Here is a 19545-nt window from a genome sequence, read left to right on the forward strand (position 1 = left end):
AACCTTCTGAATAGAGAGGTTTGTCCTCATCTCAGAGCTCCCTTACTGACAAATTGTGACCCCTCATCACTGCCGTATCAACTGGTGAAAACAGGATATCCTCCTTTACATGCCAGAATGTTCATTATTTTTGTCACTTCAACGGGGACACCTCTTAATCAACTATGCTTCAAGGAGATTTATCCCAATTTCCTTCATCTTTCCTTGTATCTGAAATCCCTCATTCCTGGTGTCATTCTCGTAAATGCCCTTTGAACTCTGTCGAGGGCTTTAATGTCCTTCCTTAAATACCATGCCCAGAACTGAACACAGTACTGCAAATGTGGTCTAACCCATGATTTGTGGAGGTGTAACATCTATTCCTCGCTTTTATACTCTCCGCATCTATTTGAAAACACACATTTCACAAAAGCCTTCTTCATAGCAGGTTAGTCCCGCTCGGCCACTTTCAGATAATCACATACTTGAAACCCAAAGTCCCTCTGCTCCCGTACTCACCTCAGATTTGTAACATCGAGCCTGTTTTGTCTTTCTATGTTTCTCAACCAAAATGCATTAATCTTTTATGTTATAGAACATAGAACATTACAGCACAGTACAGGCCCTTCGGCCCTGACGTTGTGCCGACCTGTCATACCGATCTGAAGCTCATCTAACCAACACTATTCCACGTACGTCCATATGCTTGTCCAATGACGACTTAAATGTACTTAAAGTTGGTGAATCTACGACCGTTGTAGGCAAAGCGTTCCATACCCTTCCTATTCTCTGAGTAAAGCAACTACCTCTGACATCTGTCCTATATCTTTCACCCCTCAATTTAAAGCTATGCCCCCTCGTGCTCGCCGTTTCCGTCCTAGGGAAAAGGCTCTCCCTATCCAACCTGTCTAACCCTTTGATTATCTTATATGTCTCAATTAAGTCACCTCTCAACCTTCTTCTCTCTAACGAGAACAGCCTCAAGTCCCTCAGCCTTTCCTCGTAAGACTTTCCCTCCATACCAGGCAACATCCTAGTAAACCTCCTCTGCACCCTTTCCAAAACTTCCACATCCTTCTTATAATGCGGTGACCAGAATTGTACGCAATGCTCCAAGTGCGGCCGCACCAGAGTTTTGTACAGCTGCAGCATAACCTCTTGGTTCCGGAACATGATCCCTGGATTCATAAAAGCTAAAACACTGTATGCCTTCTTAACAACCCTGTCAACCTGGGTGGCAACTTTCAAGGATCTGTGTACATGGTCACCGAGATCTCTCTGCTCATCTACACTACCAAGAATCTTACAGTACTTTGCCTTCCGGTTCCTCCTACCAAAGTACAACACCTCACACTTGTCCGCATTAACCTCCGTTTGCCACCTCTCAGCCCAGCTCTGCAACTTATCTACGTCTCTCTGTAACCTACAACATTCTTCGTCACTATCCACATCTCCACCGACCTTCGTGTCGTCTGCAAATTTACTAACCCATCCTTCTACGTTTATAAAAATGACAAACAGCAGTGGACCCAGCACCGACCCTTGCGGTACACCGCGAGTAACCGGTCTCTAGGATGAACATTTCCCATCAACCACCACCCTGTCTTCTTTCAGCAAGCCAATTTCTGATCCAAACTGCTATATCTCCCACAATCCCATTCCTCCGTATTTTGTACAATAGCCTAATCGAAAGCCTTGCCGAAATCCATATACACCACATCAACCGGTTTTCTCTCATCTACCTGTTTGGTCATATGTTGCAATGGGAAAGTGATTGGCAACATCAATATCCTACCGAATAAATATCTAACTGCTCATTCACATATTATCCTTTCCAAAAAGCAGCTGTTTTTTGCTTTATCATGGATGATTTACTTCTACTACTAGGAATGTAATCATATTCCCCACTCTCGGTCCTGGAATGGAATTGAAAAGAAGCAGGATCTCTCTATCTACCCTATCAAATCCATGAATCCACTTGTAAATTTCAAGCACAGACATCCCTTCCACTTCTACACCGAGAGACTTGGGAAAACTATTATCATCGTAGCCAATTAACTTTCTGCCCAGGTTCATTCCAGAAATTCTGTGCATAAGCATCTTTGGATTGAACCTACTGGAACAGTGCACTCCAGATGGGGTTGAACTAGGACTTGACAATTTCACAAAAGAAGGCCCATCCCGAGGTATTGGACCCGGTCTGAGATCAGGCTCACCATGAGAGAATGTGGTGGCTTTCCTTCTTGAATTGCTGTTGCCTATTTGCTGTCGTCAGATCCATAATGTTCTGAGTGAGGGAATTCCAGGATTCTGATCCACCGACCCTGGAGCATGGCGGGTCACGTTTCCAACTCAGGATGGCATGTCGCTTGGTGGAGTAGTTAGAGGGGGTGGTGTTCCCCTGTATCAGATGCTTTTCTCCCATGGCACGTAATTAGGGCTATGGAAAGTATTGTCTCAGGAGCGATGGTGGATTTCTGCAGCTTTTGGGAGGCAGTACACAGTGTACTCTGTGTGTGTCAGTGGTGCAAAGAATGAATCTCGTGGCTGGTGGGAGCGGGAGGCCATCACATTTCTGGAGTGGTGGACTGATCTTCTAATTCTGTGCAACAACTCTCTGGAGTTCTAGAATTAAGAAACTGATGAGTAGCATTAAATTCAGTGTCAAAAATGCATCCTTACTTAGTCTGGCCTGCATATGACACTGCAACCACAGCAAAGCGTGACACTCTGACCTGGCTTTGGCGGGGGGCAATCGGAAATGGATAAATGGTGTCAGCTCAGAGACATCCTCATCCTTTTTATAAAGGAATCTGTCACCCCTGAGCATCAGTAATTCGGCAGCCAGAGTGCTCTGCAGGTGTAGGTACATTCCAGTCAGTCAATCTACATCAGGAGAGCTTATTTCCTTGCTAAGAATAGGAACTGCTGCTTTCTGCCAGTGGCATTTGGGTTCGAGCTTTATTTTCTCCTGGTGTCATGAGCATTTGGCGTCCTTAGACTGCAGAGAAGTGATGAAGTTCTAGCACAGGGGCTCGAAGGTGGGCTGCTTCATTACGTAATCAGGATCATTGTCTAGAAGCAGAGAGACTGATACACAAGAAAACAAACTTTGCCATTCTCCTACAAACAGCCACTGCCCTCACTCCTTCCACCACCGCAGCAAAAGAGAGAAACCGATTTCCCAGATCTGGACACAATTGCTTATCTAAATGCTAAAGATCAGTGCATCTGAAATGCTGGATGTTCTGCTATATATATTCCTGTTCCAAAAAGAGTGAATGTATGCTCAAATCATTAGATTTGAAGTGCGACAACAAAATTGCTGGAAAGCTTGGGTCCTGGGACTGAACAGTTTTCTCTCCACAGATGCTCCCCAAACTTGCTATTTCCTGCCCCTGCTGATTTACAAAAGAGACCTAAACATTTGCAAGGGCAGTGTCTAACATTGAGACAGGGGGCTGGTTTCACTGAAGATATTGACCAGAAGCTGGTTTGGAATAAAGAAGTCAATACAACACTGCTTACTAGCCAAAAAAACCCAAACTGAACACTTGTGGAATTTCCACTACAAGGATTGCCCACCTAATTCCTACAAACAAGAGAAAAGGAGCAAGCCAGTGGGGCAGGCATTGAATCAAAGGTTAATCAGAACAGAAAAACACTTCATGATCAGGTGTCAAACAGCAATACCAAGAGCCAGAAGCAGCTGTGAAATTATGCAAAGTACTCAGTTGCATGGTGAACACTATTTTAATTTGCTCAGAGCACAACCAAGTTACTAGCATTATGTCACCATGTACAACATACACATTATTGACCCCATTCAGCCGAGTGTGAGCCTGTCAAACAGGTACTCTCCCATGCCATTGTCAGGGGCTCCCAGTCTCTTCAGGTTGGTGATGTGATCTCCCAGCTTCTTGATCATCTTCACTTGCTCATCCAAGTATTGCCTCTCCAGGAAGTCACACAGCTGGAAGAGAAAATTAATCCAGAGGATCAAAAGTGTCTGAAAGTGACCCCCATGACAGATGTGACCATCACAACCAGGTGGAGGTCCACTGAGGTGATGCATTTGTAAGTTTGTTTTAACAGCCTGCAGGAGGCTGGGAGAAGGTAATTGGATTTTTACCCAGAGAGTGCACAAACACACCACTTTCTTCCAAGAAGAAAGTTTACAAACTCACATGAGGGTCAGTGTGGCCAGAGGCGAGTTTGTGCAGATCCAGCAGACTCTGGTTCACATCCTTCTCCATCTGCAGAGCTCTCTGCATTGCCTCCAGACCACTGCCCCACTCATCCTGCTCTGGCTTCTGGAGGGAGGGAAGCAGGAACAGAAAGCACAGTTCAGCAGGCAGTTGTATCATTAGTCTACATCTGATCAGTTAGTTATCCCTCATCATTGTAGGGGAGGTACTGCAAACCAACTTTAATTTGAAGACAACAACTAGATTTTGTACTGAGGGAATAACAAATTTTCTAAACACATTCTACTGTTAATGTAGATTCTCAGAATTCACATGTAGAGAATAGGTACCAATGGAAGTAGTTCCTGGCTTCACTATTGTGGTGTTAGAAACATCTTCCAGATTCAGAAAGGCTGGACACTGCTACTTTCCACAGTGCAACAATTTCCTGTCTTAGCTTTTGTTACCTCATTCTGTCTGAAGGAGAGTCATTCACATTGATATCTACTCACTATTCTGGTTCCTCTCAATTGCCCTCATAAGTGCAGAGTATTTCCTTTCAACCTAAAGGAATCCTATTTTGGTGAACACCCTCCCCTTCACACAGTATTTGTTCAAGGCTAAAGCTAAATAGATGGAGATACCAGTCGATTGTAGCTGCTCACAAAAAGCTGCAAACAGAAGGCTTCAGAATCTAACCTTAATGTCCTGCAGGAGGACTCGACCTCCACGTTTATTCTGGAATGCCATCAGTTTCTCAGCGTGTTCCCGTTCCTCATGGGACTGCTCCTTGAAGAACTCAGCAAAGTGATGCAGGGCAACATCATCCCGGTCAAAGTAAGAGAACTGTGGGAAGAGAGGCTGAAAGGAAACTGTCTGAAATTCATGAATGACACTCCTCACTCTGGAACTAACCTGGGCACCATCTGGATTCCACATTTAAGTGGTTAAAAAAACAGACAAAGCAGGAAGTCACCTTCCATGGATGATGAAGGGGAGAGCTGTCTAGAGCCATTAGACATCCGTGCTCTGCAGGTTAGAAACACTATTGTTCAGGAGGTGGAGACCAGTTCGGCCCCTGTCCAACTGAATGAAGGGACATGTGTTCATTAACACAACCAGAAAGCTCAGTCAGCAGTCTCATTATCACTATCACCCACCTGAATAACCGCAGTGTCCTACCACCCACTCCACAGAATTTTAACTGCTTTGTTAGAGAGAGAAAGAAAAAAAAACACATACATAGTCTGAAAATGTGCCCCTTTCCTCACATTGCATAGCTCAAAGCCACTTCTGAGAAAGGGTCAATGGACCCAGAGCTTGGATTTCTTCCAGCTCTGTAGAGCTTTTCTAGCTATTTTTGTTAGTGTTTAATGTCTAGCAGCAGCTGTTCTTTTAGTTCAGGGAACTTGACATCTTGAGCACAAGACAGTCCGGTGAATAGGGCAAGGTTTTAAAAAAGGAGTATATTTGTGTCAGGAAAAGCTTTTGTTGAGAAAAGGAATACAACCAAAGTTTTACAAAAATTAATTATTGACCAAGACCAGATCATCCCTCCAGAGTTAGATGAAAAAAATCACCAAGGGTTACATTGTCCAGAGACAGCAAGCTGGGCATCCACATCCAGGAGCCAGTTGGACATGAAGACAGTGGTCAAGTTTTGAACAGAGAGTCAGTGATAAGACCTGCACTAGATTACAACAGGGGAAGGGCCACAGAAAATAATACATGTTACAGCTAATTCATTAACCCAGCATAAAAACCAAACAGGTCAACACTATCATAGCACAGGCTTCAATTCCACAAAGCTCACCATGGAGAGGTAAACATAGGAGGAATAGAGCTCCAGGTTGATCTGCTTGTTAACAGCATCCTCACAGTCCTGGTGGTAGTTCTGACACACTTGGGAAACCATCTTCACTATTCCTGCTCACAAGCACCAAGAAAACTCTAGAACTAAGTCTCTCTCTCCCACAGGCTCTTGTATTTATAGTCCTGGGACCATCCTGCAGTCACACAGAGAGAGGCAGAACTGATGATGACTGACAGTTGCTGGTGGCCAATCAGGAACCACCCCTGCATACAGGCACCAATGAGAGAGAGGGGGAGGGTGTGTTAAGCAGAGCTGATCAGAGGTGGAGATGAGAGCCAGGTCTGGATGGTTATTCTGTGATTGGAACAGCAGGAGGCCATTCGGCATCTCAAACCTTCTGCACCACTCAATCAGGTCATGGGTCATTTGGTTCTTTTTTAAAATAAGTCAATTTGGTTTGAGAAAAGTTTTCACATTTTTTTTAATTAAGGTGGTTGTGAGCAACTGCACGAGGGATTCAATGAGGAAGAGGGGCATCAGTTTCTCAGCTTGTTATGCTGGGATTTGGGAAAGAAAGTTGGGAAATTGTCTCTGGATCATAGAAAATTGTAACAGTGTCAGCTGTGGAAAAGACAGGAAGGATGTTCCTGATTATGGGGGAGTTCAGGACCAGGGTTTGCAGTCTAAGGATACATTTAGAACTGAGGTGAGGAGAAATCTCTTCACCTCGGGGGGCGGGGTGGTGGATCCTGTGGAATTCTCTGCCACAGAAAAGGATTGAAGCCAAAACAGGAATTGGGGAGAGCTTTGAGGGCTGGATCAAAAGGGAATGCAGAGAGGGTGAGAATATGGTGCTGAGTTATGGAATCAGCCACAATCACATGGAATGGCAGAGCAGGCTGGAAGGGATGAATGGCCGACTCAACATTTATTTTCTATGATTCCACGTTTGTGCAACTAGCGCAGCCAGGGTCTTGTGGTTAAGGGGTCATGTCCCTAGCTGTGGACCAGGAGGCCTTGGTACAAGTTCCTACCAGATCCAGAGATCTTAAATCATCTCTACAGGCAGATTTAGAAAACAACCAGAACAGGTACAGGCACAAAGGACCGAATGGCCTCCTGCTGTGCCATAACAATTCTCCGATTCTGTGGTGGGTCTGTACCTGAGCAGAATCTCCCTGCCTCCAGCTCCTGCCCGTGGATTGTCACCTCGCAGTGATGGAAAGCCTCGAGTGTTCTGTTGGTTCTCAGAGTGATAAGTGAAGAGGATTTCACCTCCTGGCAGGGCCACCCAGGATGGTACGATCGAGGGGAGGGTCCTGATAAAGTGCAATGCAAAACCAGTCCCCAGCGGCCATCCAGGTGGAAGATAGGTGTGTGCGATCGTTGGCTGTGACAGTGGGTGTTGGTCAGCAGTGGGGGGATCCCCAGTCAACATTTCTTTGCCAGTGGAACTGGGTCTACCTTGTGTAAAGGACCATGTCTCTGCTGGCGTGTAACAGCTTTCCCACATTAAAGGTGCCTTCTACAGGTGGAATTCAAACCCCGTCCCCAAACTCTCAGAATTTCCTGAGTGGAAATTCAGAGCGTTTTTCACAACAGGAGGCCGTTCAGCCCACCGTTCCTGTAATAGCTTCTGAAAGAGCTACCTGATTAGTCTCACTTTCCAGCCCTATCTCTGTCACTCTCTAAATTCGTCACTTCCAACGACATATCCAACTCTTGTTCTGAAACCAACCATGGAATCGACCTCCGTCACTCTCCCAGGCAGCACATTCCAAATCCGAACAACTTTCTGAGCAAAGAGTTTTCTAACCATTTCACTCTGATCTCCCCTACTGACAAACTGTGACCCCTCGTCACTGACAAGTCAACTGCTGAAATCAGAATATCCTGCTTTACTCTGACAAAATTGATCATAGTTTTGATCACGTCAATAAGGTCACCTACAAGGAGATTTCCCCCATTTTCCTTAATCTTTCCGTGTATCTAAAATTCCCCATTCCTGGGGTCATTGTAATAAATCACCTTTGAACACTTTTGAGGTTTTTCACATCCTTCCTTGAATGTCACGCCCAGAACTGAGTACATAATGGAAATGTGGTCTAACCAATGATTTGTAGAGGTGTAACATCAATTCGTTGCTTTTATACTCGATGCCTCAATTTGAAAACACAAGGTTCACAAAAGTGGCTCAATCTCCATTAATAACAGCTTCATCCTGCCTGACCACTTTCAGATAATCACATACTTGAAACTGAAAGTCGCTGAGCTCCTGTACTCACATCAGATTTGTAACATCGAGCCTGTTTTGACTTTGTGTTTCTTTGACAAAAATGCATTACTCACTTTTTTTTGTTGAAATTGGAAAGTGATTGGCAACATCAAACCTTGTGCAGTAAATATCTGTGTGTGCAGATATTGTCCTTTCCACAAAGAAATTGTTTTTGATATTATCCTGGATGATGTAGTTCTAATGTGAAGATTGTCATCCCATTCTGCGCACAGTCCGAGATGATCATTGAGAAGAAATGGGTTCTTTCCTCTCTACCCTGTCAAATCCATTAATCCTCTGAAAATTATCAATTACAGCCATCCCTTAACTTCCTACACAGAGGGACTGGACAAGCCGTTATCATGAATTAACCATCTCTCTGTCCAGGTTACTTCCAGAAATTCCGTGCATAACCATCTTTGGGTCGAACCTGCCAGAACTGTGCACTCCGGCTGTGGTTGAACAGGAACTTGACCATTTCACCAAAACCTCTTCATCCAGAGGTATTTGAACCCCTCAGAGATCAGGGCCAACATTAGTTTAGAGAATGTGGTGACTTGCCTTCTTGCATTACTGTTGCCCATTTGGTGTAATCAAACCCATACTGCTGTTAGGGAGGGAACCTGGGAGCGATGTTTCCAACACCAGCTGATCGGTGGTTTGGTGTAGAACGTGGTGTTAGAACATAGAACATAGAACAGTACAGCACAGAACAGGCCCTTCAGCCCACAATGTTGTGCCGACCATTGATCCTCATGGATGCACCCTCAAATTTCTGTGACCATATGCATGTCCAGCAGTCTCTTAAATGACCCCAATGACCTTGCTTCCACAACTGCTGCTGGCAACGCATTCCATGCTCTCACAACTCTCTGCGTAAAGAACCTGCCTCTGACATCCCCTCTATACTTTCCACCAACCAGCTTAAAACTATGACCCCTCGTGCTAGCCATTTCTGCCCTGGGAAATAGTCTCTGGCTATCGACTCTATCTATGCCTCTCATTATCTTGTATACCTCAATTAGGTCCCCTCTCCTCCTCCTTTTCTCCAATGAAAAGAGACCGAGCTCAGTCAACCTCTCTTCATAAGATAAGCCCTCCAGTCCAGGCAGCATCCTGGTAAACCTCCTCTGAACCCTCTCCAAAGCATCCACATCTTTCCTATAATAGGGCGCCCAGAACTGGACGCAGTATTCCAAGTGCGGTCTAACCAAAGTTTTATAGAGCTGCAACAAGATCTCACGACTCTTAAACTCAATCCCCCTGTTAATGAAAGCCAAAACACCATATGCTTTCTTAACAACCCTGTCCACTTGGGTGGCCATTTTAAGGGATCTATGTATCTGCACACCAAGATCCCTCTGTTCCTCCACGCTGCCAAGAATCCTATCCTTAATCCTGTACTCAGTTTTCAAATTCGACCTTCCAAAATGCATCACCTCGCATTTATCCAGGTTGAACTCCATCTGCCACCTCTCAGCCCATCTCTGCATCCTGTCAATGTCCCGCTGCAGCCTACAACAGCCCTCTACACTGTCAACGACACCTCCGACCTTTGTGTCGTCTGCAAACTTGCTGACCCATCCTTCAATTCCCTCGTCCAAGTCATTAATAAAAATTACAAACAGTAGAGGCCCAAGGACAGAGCCCTGTGGAACCCCACTCACCACTGACTTCCAGGCAGAATATTTTCCTTCTACTACCACTCGCTGTCTTCTGTTGGCCAGCCAATTCTGTATCCAAGCAGCTAAGTTCCCCTGTATCCCATTCCTCCTGACCTTCTGAATGAGCCTTCCATGGGGAACCTTATCAAATGCCTTACTGAAGTCCATATACACCACATCCACAGCTTGACCCTCATCAACCTTACTAGTCACATCCTCAAAAAACTCGATAAGGTTTGTAAGGCATGACCTACCCCTCACAAAGCCGTGTTGACTGTATTTGATCAAGCCATGCTCTTCCAGATGGTCATAAATCTTATCCCTCAGAATCCTTTCTAACACCTTGCAGACGACAGACGTGAGACTTACCGGTCTATAATTGCCGGGGATTTCCCTATTTCCTTTCTTGAAGAGAGGAATTACATTTGCCTCTCTCCAGTCCTCAGGTACGACTCCAGTGGAGAGCGAGGATGCAAAGATCTTCGCAAGTGGCGAAGCAATTGCATTTCTCGCTTCCCAAAGCAGCCGAGGACAAATCTGATCCGGGCCTGGCGACTTGTCAATCTTAATGTTTGACAAAATTTTCAGTACATCAGCTTCCTCTATCTCTATCCATTCCAGCATGCACACCTGCTCTTCAAAAGGTTTCATTCACTACACAGGTCGTTTCTTTCGTAAAGACAGAAGCAAAAAACTCATTTAGGGCTTCCCCTACCTCCTCAGGCTCCACACACAAGTTCCCTATGCTATCCCTGATCGGCCCTACTCTTTCTTTGACCATTCTCTTATTCCTCACGTAAGTGTAAAATGCCTTTGTGTTTTCCCGGATTCCTTCTGCCAAGCCTTTCTCGTGCCCCCTCCTGGCTCTCCTCAGACCATTTTTGAGCTCCTTCCTTGCCTGCATGTAATCCTCTCTAGCTGAACTTGACCCTAGCTTCCTCCACCTTATGTAAGCTACCTTCTTCCTTTTCACTAGAAGCTCCACCGCTCTCGTCATCCAAGGTTCCTTTATCTTACCCCGTCTTGCCTGTCTCAGAGGGACATATTTACTCATCACTCCCAACAACTGTTCCTTAAACCATCTCCACATGTCTATAGTTCCCTTACCATGGAACAACTGCTCCCAGTCCATGCTTCCTAACTCGTGTCTAATCGCATCATAGTTTCCTCTTCCCCAATTAAATATCCTCCCATTCTGCCTAATCCTCTCCTTCTCCATAGCTATGTAGAATGAGAGAGTGTTATGGTCACTATCACCAAAATGCTCTCCCACCACAAGATCTGATACCTGCCCCGGCTCGTTTCCGAGCACCAAGTCTAGAATGGCCTCTCCCCTCGTCGGCCTGTCAACGTACTGCGTTAGGAAACCCTCCTGAACACACCTTACAAAAACAGCTCCATTCAAATCCTTCTGCTCGAAGGAGGTTCCAATCAATATTAGGAAAGTTAAAGTCACCCATTACAACAACCCTACTGCGTCCACACTTTTCCAAAATCTGTCGACCTATGCTTTCTACAATCTCCCTGCTGCTATTGGGGGGCCTGTAGTAAACCCCTAACGAGGTGACTACTCCCTTGCTGTTCCTAATTTCCACCCATACTGACTCAGTAGGCAGATCTTCCTCGACAATGGAAGCTTCTGTAGCTGTGATACCCTCTCTGATTAGTAGTGCTACACCCCCTCCTCTTTTTCCCCCCTCCCTATTCTTTTTAAATGTTCTAAACCCTGGAATATCCAGCAACCATTCCAGCCCATGAGAAACCCATGTCTCTGTTATGGCCACAACATCATAGCACCAGGTACTGATCCATGCTCTAAGTTCATCACTTTTATTCCTGATACTCCTTGCATTAAAGCAAACACACTTTAACCGATCCCTTGGTTCCTTCCCAGGAAAATCCTTCCCACTAGCTGGTCTACCTCTTGCTACTGCCTCACCTGCATCAACGCTCACCTCTGGTATACAGCTCAGGTTCCCACCCCCCTGCCATACTAGTTTAAACCCTCTCGAACTACTCGAGCAAACCTTCCACCCAGGACATTGGTCCCCTTCCAGTTCAGATGCAACCCGTCCTTCTTGTACAGGTCCCACCTTCCCCAGAAGGCATCCCAATTATCAACATATCTGAAACCCTCCCTCCTACACCAGCTGCGTAGCCACGTGTTCAGCTGCGCCCGCTCCCTGTTCCTCACCTCGCTATCTCGTGGCACTGGTAGTAAACCAGAGAACACTACTCTGTTCGTCCTGCTCTGCAGCTTCCATCCTAACTCCCTGAAATCACTTTTTATATCCTCAAACCTATTTCTGGCTATATCATTTGTGCCAATATGTAACACGATTTCTGGCTGTTCACCCTCCCCTTTCAGAACTTTATACACCCGATCGGAGACGTCCCGGACCCTGGCACCAGGGAGGCAACATACCTTCCGGGAATCCCGATCTTGCCCACAAAATCTCCTGTCGATTCCCCTAACTATCGAGTCCCCTACCACGAGTACTTTTCTATTCTGCCCCCTTCCCTTCTTTGCCACAGTGTCAGGCTCAGTGCCAGAGAACTGACTACTATGGCTTTCCTCTGGTAGGTCAACCCCCCCAGCAGTATCCAAAACGGTATACTTATTGCTGAGGGGAATGCCCACAGGGGATCTCTGCCCTGTCTGTCTGTCCCCTTTCCTCCCCCTAACTGTAACCCATCTATCCTCGTCCTGAGCCTTAGGAGTGACCAACTCCCGATAACTCCTCTCAATTACCCCCTCTGCCTCCCGAATGATCCGTAGTTCATCCAGCTCCAGCTCCATTTCCCTAACACGGTTTTCAAGGAGCTGTAGCTGGGTGCACTTCCCGCAGATGTAGCCAGCGGAGACGTGTGCCACATCTCCCAACTGCCACATTTTGCAGGAGGAGCAAGCAACTGCCCTAGCATCCATACCCCACTTATCTGAACACCCACTCAGTACTAAAGCAGAAAGCTCACTTCAAGTAATAATAACAAATTAATAACAAACTTATGTTCAATAGAGAAAGTTTAGAATGAACCTTACCTTATTAACTAGGTTAGAGGAGGAGGGCGGGTGGGAGACACTACAGTTGTAGAGTCTCGGGTTAAGCCGCCTTGCTGATATATATGGTCACTGCTTTCCTTCCCGGCTGCCCCTCTGGTCCTCGTCACTTCCTCTGATGCTCCCGCTCCTTCTCTGAAAGAGCAAAAAAAAACACCGCTGCCCGCTACCGGTAAGTAATTTTAAAAATAAACTGCTTTACCTTAGCTGCAGTCTTCCGGGTCCGTCTTGCCTCCGCTGCTGCTCGCACTCAAAAAGGCCGTTGGCGTCGAAGGGTGAGTATTTATACTCACTGCTTTCCTTCCCGGCTGCCCCTCTGGTCCTCGTCACTTCCTCTGATGCTCCCGCTCCTTCTCTGAAAGAGCAAAAAAAAACACCGCTGCCCGCTACCGGTAAGTAGTTTTAAAAATAAACTGCTTTACCTTAGCTGCAGTCTTCCGGGTCCGTCTTGCCTCCGCTGCTGCTCGCACTCAAAAAGTTCCCACATATCATCTGCCCTTGTCCGATGGAAAGTAGTTACGGTTTTAAGAAGTTGGCTGAGGAGCTTTGGTGGATTCCTACAGCATTTGGTACATGGTATATATTGCAGTCTCTGCGTATGTCAGTGGTGGAAGGATAGACGAAAGTGGCTGCTCGTTTGCTGGAGGCTGTCAACATTCTGGAGTGTTAGACTGACACCTGTAATCCTGATACTGTCTGACTTGACAGAATTTCATGCACATCATTCTCTTTCCAGAAGAGATGGTCCAAACAAGCCTCTTCTGGTTCACTAATGTCCTTGTTCGTAAGAAACTGCCATCCTTACCTGATCGGGCCTTTGCGTAACGCCACAGGCAGAGCAAAGGGGTTTAATTTGAATTACTCATGGGCTGGGTGGGTAATCAGAGATGGATAATAAATGCTGCCTGTCAGTGATAGCCTGATCCTGTTAAAGCACTTACACAAACCAGTCACATTGTAATTCAGGGCTGATTGATAGTGATTAGGCCACCACAGTGCACTGTTTGGAGTCACAGGTCAGCCAGATCAGCTCTCCTGCTGAAGATTAATAAACGTAAAAATTGGAACTGCCGATTCTGCACATGGTATTTGTATTTTAGCTTGATTTTCCACCAGGCATCCTCAGTATTTGTCACCTCTTCGTTGCAGGGTAATAATAGAAATTATCACACAGGGAACGAGGTGGGCACCGCTTCATTCGCATGGCCGTTCCTAGACGTTAGCATTCTAAGAGAAGGTAGATTTTTCCTTCTCCTACATGTATAAAGGAAATACTGAAGAAACTAATTCCCTAGCTCTGGGAACAATGACATGAGCAATTGCTTATGTCAAAGAAAAAAAGAGACTGTGGAAAAGCATTGTATCTTAGTCTTGTAAGGAGGAATTTTACAAACTACTAAAATCACTAACATCTAGGCATGAGAACAAATTGCTGGAAAACACCTCACTGTCAGGCAACAAAGTCAATCAAGAGATGATTGAGTGTCTCATGTCCAGGTTCTGTTCAACCCTTCTCCCTACCAATGCTGCCCAACCTGAGATTTCCCAGCAGGTTGTGTTCCTGGTTTCCAGAATCTCCTTATTTAAAAGAGATGCAAACACATGGCCAAGGACAGTGCATTAGATCAGTGCCTACCCTTTAGGCAAAGGAATGATTTCAGTCAGTGTATTGATTAGAAGCTGGTCCTGCAAACTTGTCCCTGTGAGTACATGTCAGTAATGCTGATTTATCTGTCAACAACCTTACCAGTTATGGAATTTCCAATTAAAGGATTGCCCACTCAATCCCCAGATACAGCAGAATCAAACACTGATCAAGGTACTGGGGCAGGCATTGAATCAAAAGCTTGTCACAAAGAACAAAGGATTGATGATCAGACATTAAAACACAAAAAGCTCCAAGAACCAGAAGCTATGAAAATTACACACTGTGCTCAGTTCCATGGTGAACACTATTTTAATTTGCTCAGAGCACAACTAGTCATTTAGTAGAATGAGGTCACCTTGTACAACAGATATAGATATTGACCCCATTCAGCTGAGTGTGAGCCTGTCAAACAGGTACTCTCCCATGCCATTGTCAGGGGCTCCCAGTCTCTTCAGGTTGGTGATGTGATCTCCCAGCTTCTTGATCATCTTCACTTGCTCATCCAGGTAGTGCCTCTCCAGGAAGTCACACAGCTGGAAGACAAAGAGGGGAACTGGTTAAATCTGACCAAATGCAGCTTGGGAGACCGAGCAGTGAAGTGATGTCATGGAGATTGCCAAATACTTTCGAAAGTGCTCAGTTTTAGAAACAGGAGGATGTTGGTATAACCCAAGAAAACCCTCCACAATGTCAAATGAGATCTTGTGGCTAACAAAAAGGACCAAGTGTCTGATCACTGTTTTTATTCAGAAACCCAGATTTAAATACACCACACTCACATGAGGGTCTGTGTTGCCAGAGGCCAGTTTGTGCAGATCCAGCAGACTCTGGTTCACAACCTTCTCCATCTGCAGAGCTCTCTGCATTGCCTCCAGACCATTGCCCCACTCATCCTGCTCTGGCTTCTGGAGGGAGGGAAGCAGGAACAGAAAGCACAGCTCAGCAGGCAGTTGTATCATTAGTCTACATCTGATCAGTTAGTTATCCCGCATCATTGTAGGGGAGGTACTACAGGCCAACTTGACCTTGGTAAAACACATGCTGTATTTGGTACTGTTCTTGAAGGGGACATTTCTAAACAGATCCTGCTATGCTGTGATTAGAGTGATATCAAGGCATCAGAAACATCTTGAGATGTATAAAGGCTTCATACTGATGCTATCCGCACCTGAAAGATTTCTGTTTTCCCTTTTGACACCTCATGTTGTCCAAAGCAGCGTTAGACACCGATATGTGCTCACCATCCAGAATACTGGATTATCACAATTGCCAACTGGTGTTCAATCACAAGTGCAAAAGTGTTTCCTTTTAGTGAAGGGAATCGTATTGTGGTGAGCAACCCCCCCATTCATACAGTATTTGCTCAGTCCTGAAGCTAAACAGATTGAGCGAGCCACAATTGAGTGGTATTTCACGAAAAGCTGCAAACAGAAGGCTTCAGAATCTAACCTTGATGTCCTGCAGGAGGATTCGGCCCCCACGTTTATTCTGGAAAGCCATCAGGTTCTCAGTGTGTTCCCGCTCCTCATGGGACTGCTCCTTGAAGAACTCAGCAAAGTGACGCAGGGCAACATCATCCCGGTCAAAGTAAGAGAACCGTGGGGAAGAGAAAGGCAGGAAAGGGAAACATATCTGATGTTAATCAATGGCACTCCTCAATCAGAAACTAACCTGGTCACTATCTTGACTCCACATTTAAGAACAAAGAAAATCACAGCACAGGAACAGGCCCTTCGGCCCTCCAAGCCTGCACCGATCGAGATCCTGTGTAAGTCTGTCATCTCTTTTCTAGGGTCAGTATCCCTTTGCTCCCTGCCCATCCATGTACCTGTCCTGATACATCTTAAAAAGACACTTGCGTGACTTCGTCTACCACCTCCACAGGCAAAGTGTGCCAGGCACCCTCCAACCTCTGCGTAAAGAGCTTGCCACACATCCACATGATAAATTGCCCGTAGCGTTCAGAAGTGTGGGGGGTTTTGGTGGGATGCTTCAAGGGCCAGTGTGGACATTTTTGGCTTAAAGGGCCTGTTTCCACACTGTAGGCAATCTAACCAAATCCCCTCTAAACTTTGCTCTTATTTTGAACTCATGACTCCGAGTCATTGAATCCCCGACTCTGGGAAAAAGCTTCTTGCTATTCACCTTGTCTATAGTTCTCATGATTTTGTTGACCTCAGTCAGGTTCCCCCCCGACCCCATCACCCTTCTAATGAAGATAATCTTAAATGCATTCATCTTTTATGTTATAGAACAGAGAACATGACAGCACAGTACAGGCCCTTCGGCCCTTGACGTTGTGCCGACCTGTCATACCGATCTGAAGCTCATCTAACCTACACTATTCCATGTACGTCCATATGCTTGTCCAATGACAACTTAAACGTACTTAACGTTGGTGAATCTCCTACCGTTGCAGGCAAAACGTTCCACACCCTTGCTATTCTCTGAGTAAAGAAACTACCTCTGACATCTGTCGTATATCTTTCACCCCTCAATTTAAAGCTATGCCCCTCGTGCTCGCTGTCTCCGTCTTGGGAAAAAGGCTCTCCCTATCCAACCTGTCTAACCCTTTGATTATCTTAGATGTCTCAATTAAGTCACCTCTCAACCTTCTTTTCTCTAACGAAAACAGCCTCAAGTCCCTCAGCCTTTGCTCGTAAGACTTTCCCTCCATACCAGGCAACATCCCAGTAAACCTCCTCTGCACCCTTTCCAAAACTTCCACATCCTTCTTATAATGCGGTGACCAGAACTGTACGCAATGCTACAAGTGCGGCCGCACAAGAGTTTTGTACAGCTGCAGCATAACCTCTTGGTTCCGGAACACGATCCCTGTATTCATAAAAGCTAAAACACTGTATGCCTTCTTAACAACCCTGTCAACCTGGGTGGCAACTTTCAAGGATCTGTGTACATGGTCACCGAGATCTCGCTGCTCATCTACACTACCAAGAATCTTACAGTACTTTGCCTTCCGGTTCCTCCTACCAAAGTGCATCACCTCACACTTGTCGGCATTAACCTCCATTTGCCACCTCTCAGCCCAGCTCTGCAACTTATCCACGTCTCTCTGTAACCTACAACATTCTTCGTCACTACCCACATCTCCACCGACCTTAGTGTCATCTGCAAATTTACTAACCCATCCTTCTACGTTTATAAAAATGACAAACAGCAGTGGACCCAACACGGACCCTTGCGGTACACCGCGAGTAACCGGTCTCCAGGATGAACATTTCCCATCAACCACCACCCTGTCTTCTTTCAGCAAGCCAATTTCTGATCCAAACTGCTATATCTCCCACAATCCCATTCCTCCGCATTTTGTACAATAGCCTACTGTGGGGAGCCTAATCGAACGCCTTGCCGAAATGCATATACACCACATCAACCGGTTTACTCTCATCTACCTGTTTGGTCATATGTTCCAATGGGAAAGTGATTGGCAACATCAACATCTTACCGAATAAATATCTAACTGCTCATTCACATATTATCCTTTCCAAAAAGCAGCTGTTTTTTGCTTTATCATGGATGATTTACTTCTACTGCTAGGAATGTAATCATATTCCCCCCTCTCAGTCCTGGATGTGAATTGAAAAGAAGCAGGATCTCTCTATCTACCCTGTCAAATCCATGAATCCACTTGTAAATTCCAAGCACAGACATCCCGTCCACTTCTACATCGAGGGACTTGGGAAAACGATTATCATCGTAGCCAATTAACTTTCTGCCCAGGTTCATTCCAGAAATTCTGTGCATAAGCATCTTTGGATTGAACCTACTAGAACCATGCACTCGAGATGGAGTTGAGCTAGAACTTGACAATTTCACAAAAGGCGGCCCAGCCAGAGGTATTTGACCCGCTCGGAGATCACACCCACCATGAGAGAATGGGGTGGCTTTCCTTCTTTAATTGCTGTAGTCAGATCCACAATGTTCCTAGTGAGGGAATTCCAGGATTCTGATCCACCAACACTGGAGAATGGGGTGTTGTGTTTCCAACTCAGGATGGCAGGTAGCTTGATGGAGAACTTAGAGGGGGTGGTTTTCCCCTGTATCAGATGCCTTTCTCCCATGGCAAGTAATTAGGGCTTTGGAAAGTATTCTCAGGAGCTTTGGTGGATTTCTCCAGCTTTTGGGAGGCGGTACACAGTGTACTCCGTGTGTGTCAGTGGTGCAAAGAATGCATCTAGTGGCTGCTGGAGGCCATCAAGTTTCTGGAGTGGTGGAATGATCTCCTAATTCTGTGCGACAACTCTCTGGAGTTCTAGAATTAAGAAGCTGATGAGGAGCATTATATTCAGTGTCAAAAACCCATCCTTACCTGGCCTGCGTATGACGCTGCAACCACAGCCACGTGTGTGACTCTGACCTGGCCTTGGGGACAATGAGCAATGGATAAATAAATGGTGTCAGCTCAGAGACATCCTCATCCTTTAAATAAAGGAAACTGTCACCCCTGAGCACCAGTAATTAGGCAGCCATAGCACATTGCAGGTGGAGGTACATGCCGGTCAGCGTACATCAGGAGAGCTTATTTCCTTGCTAAGCACACAAACTGCTGCTTTCTGCTAGTGGCATTTGCATTCTAGCTTTATTTTTACTAGGTGTCCTGAGCCTTTGGCATCTCTACATTGCAGAGCAATGATAGAAGTTCTACCACAGGGGCTCCAAGGTGGGCACTGCTGCATTACATAATGAGGATCATTGTCTAGAAGCAGAAAGACTGATACACGAGAAAACAAATTTTGCCATTCTCCTACAATCAGGCAGTGCCCTTACTCCTTCCCCCACTGCAGCAAAAGAGAGTAAACTATTTCCCAGCTCTGGAAACAATTGCTTATCTAAAGTGCTAAAGATCAGTGCATCTTAGATGCTGGATGTTCCACTATATATTCCTGTTCAAAAGAGT

At 45.7% G+C, this 19545-nt stretch overlaps 1 protein-coding gene across 1 annotated transcript; it reads right to left on the minus strand.

The window, feature by feature from the left end:
- Nucleotides 1–3805: 3805 nt before the first annotated feature.
- Nucleotides 3806–6084, minus strand: LOC132208057 (ferritin, heavy subunit-like). Its single transcript, XM_059643804.1, has 4 exons — nt 5980–6084; nt 4866–5012; nt 4167–4292; nt 3806–3952 (listed from the first exon to the last, which is right to left on the minus strand). The coding sequence occupies exons 1-4, from the start codon at nt 6079–6081 to the stop codon at nt 3806–3808; spliced, it is 522 nt and encodes a 173-aa protein (XP_059499787.1). The 5' UTR covers nt 6082–6084.
- Between the last annotated feature and the right edge of the window lie 13461 nt (nt 6085–19545).

This window comes from Stegostoma tigrinum, unplaced genomic scaffold (genome assembly GCF_030684315.1).
Source record: "Stegostoma tigrinum isolate sSteTig4 unplaced genomic scaffold, sSteTig4.hap1 scaffold_275, whole genome shotgun sequence".
NCBI lineage: Eukaryota > Metazoa > Chordata > Chondrichthyes > Orectolobiformes > Stegostomatidae > Stegostoma > Stegostoma tigrinum.